At 45.8% G+C, this 2,620-nt stretch overlaps 1 protein-coding gene across 1 annotated transcript in view; it reads right to left on the minus strand.

Moving 5' to 3' along the window:
• Window positions 1-94: 94 nt before the first annotated feature.
• LOC118375170 (uncharacterized) overlaps window positions 95-2,620 on the minus strand; it is a 6,846-nt gene continuing 4,320 nt past the window's right edge. The window contains exons 3-9 of the mRNA XM_052492673.1: window positions 2,559-2,620; window positions 2,461-2,528; window positions 2,197-2,286; window positions 1,819-1,992; window positions 1,751-1,780; window positions 1,653-1,712; window positions 95-1,576 (exon numbers count right to left, since the gene is read on the minus strand). The exon at window positions 2,559-2,620 is cut by the window's right edge and continues 6 nt beyond it. Of these exons, the coding sequence (XP_052348633.1) occupies window positions 1,417-1,576; window positions 1,653-1,712; window positions 1,751-1,780; window positions 1,819-1,992; window positions 2,197-2,286; window positions 2,461-2,528; window positions 2,559-2,620 (644 nt within the window). The 3' untranslated portion in view covers window positions 95-1,416. The remainder of the gene's footprint in view (window positions 1,577-1,652; window positions 1,713-1,750; window positions 1,781-1,818; window positions 1,993-2,196; window positions 2,287-2,460; window positions 2,529-2,558) is intronic.

A 2,620-nucleotide genomic window follows, 5' to 3' on the forward strand; every position in this document is an offset into this window, starting at 1 on the left:
GTATTGTTTGTCTTGAGTTATAGAAATGACATGTTGCACTTCTACTTAATCAATGTACAAATTGCATCAAACCCAGAAGACTACTCAAACTGAACATTGTTAAAGGCATTTATTATTTTAATAAAAATCTGAACTGAGAGACAGCAATGGACAATCAATCATATTACAGGGACAGTTCAGTGAGTTGATAGATTGACGTCAAAGTCCTGAAATTCTGGCTATCATGTCACTGATCAACATGATTGCACTGTTTCTAGGGATTGGCACAATATTCAATGTCAAAAGAATGGCTCACAGTATGACCAGAGAGCAGTTGGGAAAAGGCATTAAAAATAATGAGGAAATTGAGTAGGCTGAAGAAGCAACAAGCACTAAAGCTACAAGCCACAGAATAGAAATCCTCATTACCATGTCGTGGAGAGAAAATTCTACAAGATTAATCTCTTCTGTGTAAATTCATAATGAAGGAAAATAAGTTCTAGTAAGAGAAAAGCACACAGGAATAAGAGGTGACAGACAGCAGGTACAAGAGAAAAATTAAAGCAAGGGGCATAGAACATGAGGGAATATTCTGACTCGACTACTGAAAGATGAAATCAAGGGACATAGAACATGAGGGAATATTCTGACTAGACTACTGAAAGATGAAAGCAAGGGACATAGAACATGAGGAGAGGGAATATTCTGACTAGACTACTGAAAGATGAAAGCAAGGGGCATAGAACATGAGGAGAGGGAATATTCTGACTAGACTACTGAAAGATGAAAGCAAGGGACATAGAACATGAGGAGAGGGAATATTCTGACTAGACTACTGAAAGATGAAAGCAAGGGACATAGAACATGAGGAGAGGGAATATTCTGACTAGACTACTGAAAGATGAAAGCAAGGGACATAGAACATGAGAGGGAATATTCTGACTAGACTACTGAAAGATGAAAGCAAGGGACATAGAACATGAGGAGAGGGAATATTCTGACTAGACTACCGAAAGATGAAAGCAAGGGACATAGAACATGAGGAGAGGGAATATTCTGACTAGACTACTGAAAGATGAAAGCAAGGGACATAGAACATGAGGAGAGGGAATATTCTGACTAGACTACTGAAAGATGAAAGCAAGGGACATAGAACATGAGAGGGAATATTCTGACTAGACTACTGAAAGATGAAAGCAAGGGACATAGAACATGAGGAGAGGGAATATTCTGACTAGACTACCGAAAGATGAAAGCAAGGGACATAGAACATGAGAAGAGGGAATATTCTGACTAGACTACTGAAAGATGAAAGCAAGGGACATAGAACATGAGGAGAGGGAATATTCTGACTAGACTACTGAAAGATGAAAGCAAGGGACATAGAACATGAGAGGGAATATTCTGACTAGACTACTGAAATATGAAAGCAGTTTTTCACAGGAGCTCAGAAGACAGGAACGCATTCAGAACAGGTGAATGGAGAAGAAAAACAGCATAACATAAAGAACTAAATACAAAGCTGAAAGAGGAGGACCTGAAGAGGAGCAGAGGGAAAGAGGAGGACCTGAAGAGGAGCAGAGGGAAAGAGGAGGACCTGAAGAGGGTCAGAGGAGCAGAGGGAAAGAGGAGGACCTGAAGAGGGTCAGAGGAGCAGAGGGAAAGAGGATGACCTGAAGAGGAGCAGAGGGAAAGAGGAGGACCTGAAGAGGAGCAGAGGGAAAGAGGAGGACCTGAAGAGGGTCAGAGGAGCAGAGGGAAAGAGGAGGACCTGAAGAGGAGCAGAGGGAAAGAGGAGGACCTGAAGAGGGTCAGAGGAGCAGAGGGAAAGAGGATGACCTGAAGAGGAGCAGAGGGAAAGAGGAGGACCTGAAGAGGGTCAGAGGAGCAGAGGGAAAGAGGATGACCTGAAGAGGAGCAGAGGGAAAGAGGAGGACCTGAAGAGGGTCAGAGGAGCAGAGGGAAAGAGGATGACCTGAAGAGGGACAGAGGAGCAGAGGGAAAGAGGATGACCTGAAGAGGAGCAGAGGGAAAGAGGAAGACCTGAAGAGGGTCAGAGGAGCAGAGGGAAAGAGGAGGACCTGAAGAGGGTCAGAGGAGCAGAGGGAAAGAGGATGACCTGAAGAGGAGCAGAGGGAAAGAGGAGGACCTGAAGAGGAGCAGAGGGAAAGAGGAAGACCTGAAGAGGGTCAGAGGAGCAGAGGGAAAGAGGATGACCTGAAGAGGAGCAGAGGGAAAGAGGATGACCTGAAGAGGAGCAGAGGGAAAGAGGATGACCTGAAGAGGAGCAGAGGGAAAGAGGAGGACCTGAAGAGGGTCAGAGGAGCAGAGGGAAAGAGGAAGACCTGAAGAGGAGCAGAGGGAAAGAGGAGGACCTGAAGAGGGTCAGAGGAGCAGAGGGAAAGAGGAGGACCTGAAGAGGGTCAGAGGAGCAGAGGGAAAGATGATGACCTGAAGAGAAGCAGAGGGAAAGAGGATGACCTGAAGAGGAGCAGAGGGAAAGAGGAGGACCTGAAGAGGGTCAGAGGAGCAGAGGGAAAGAGGATGACCTGAAGAGGAGCAGAGGGAAAGAGGATGACCTGAAGAGGAGCAGAGGGAAAGAGGAGGACCTGAAGAGGGTCAGAGGAGCAGAGGGAAAGAG

Source organism: Oncorhynchus keta, chromosome 34 (assembly GCF_023373465.1).
Source record: "Oncorhynchus keta strain PuntledgeMale-10-30-2019 chromosome 34, Oket_V2, whole genome shotgun sequence".
Taxonomy (NCBI): domain Eukaryota; kingdom Metazoa; phylum Chordata; class Actinopteri; order Salmoniformes; family Salmonidae; genus Oncorhynchus; species Oncorhynchus keta.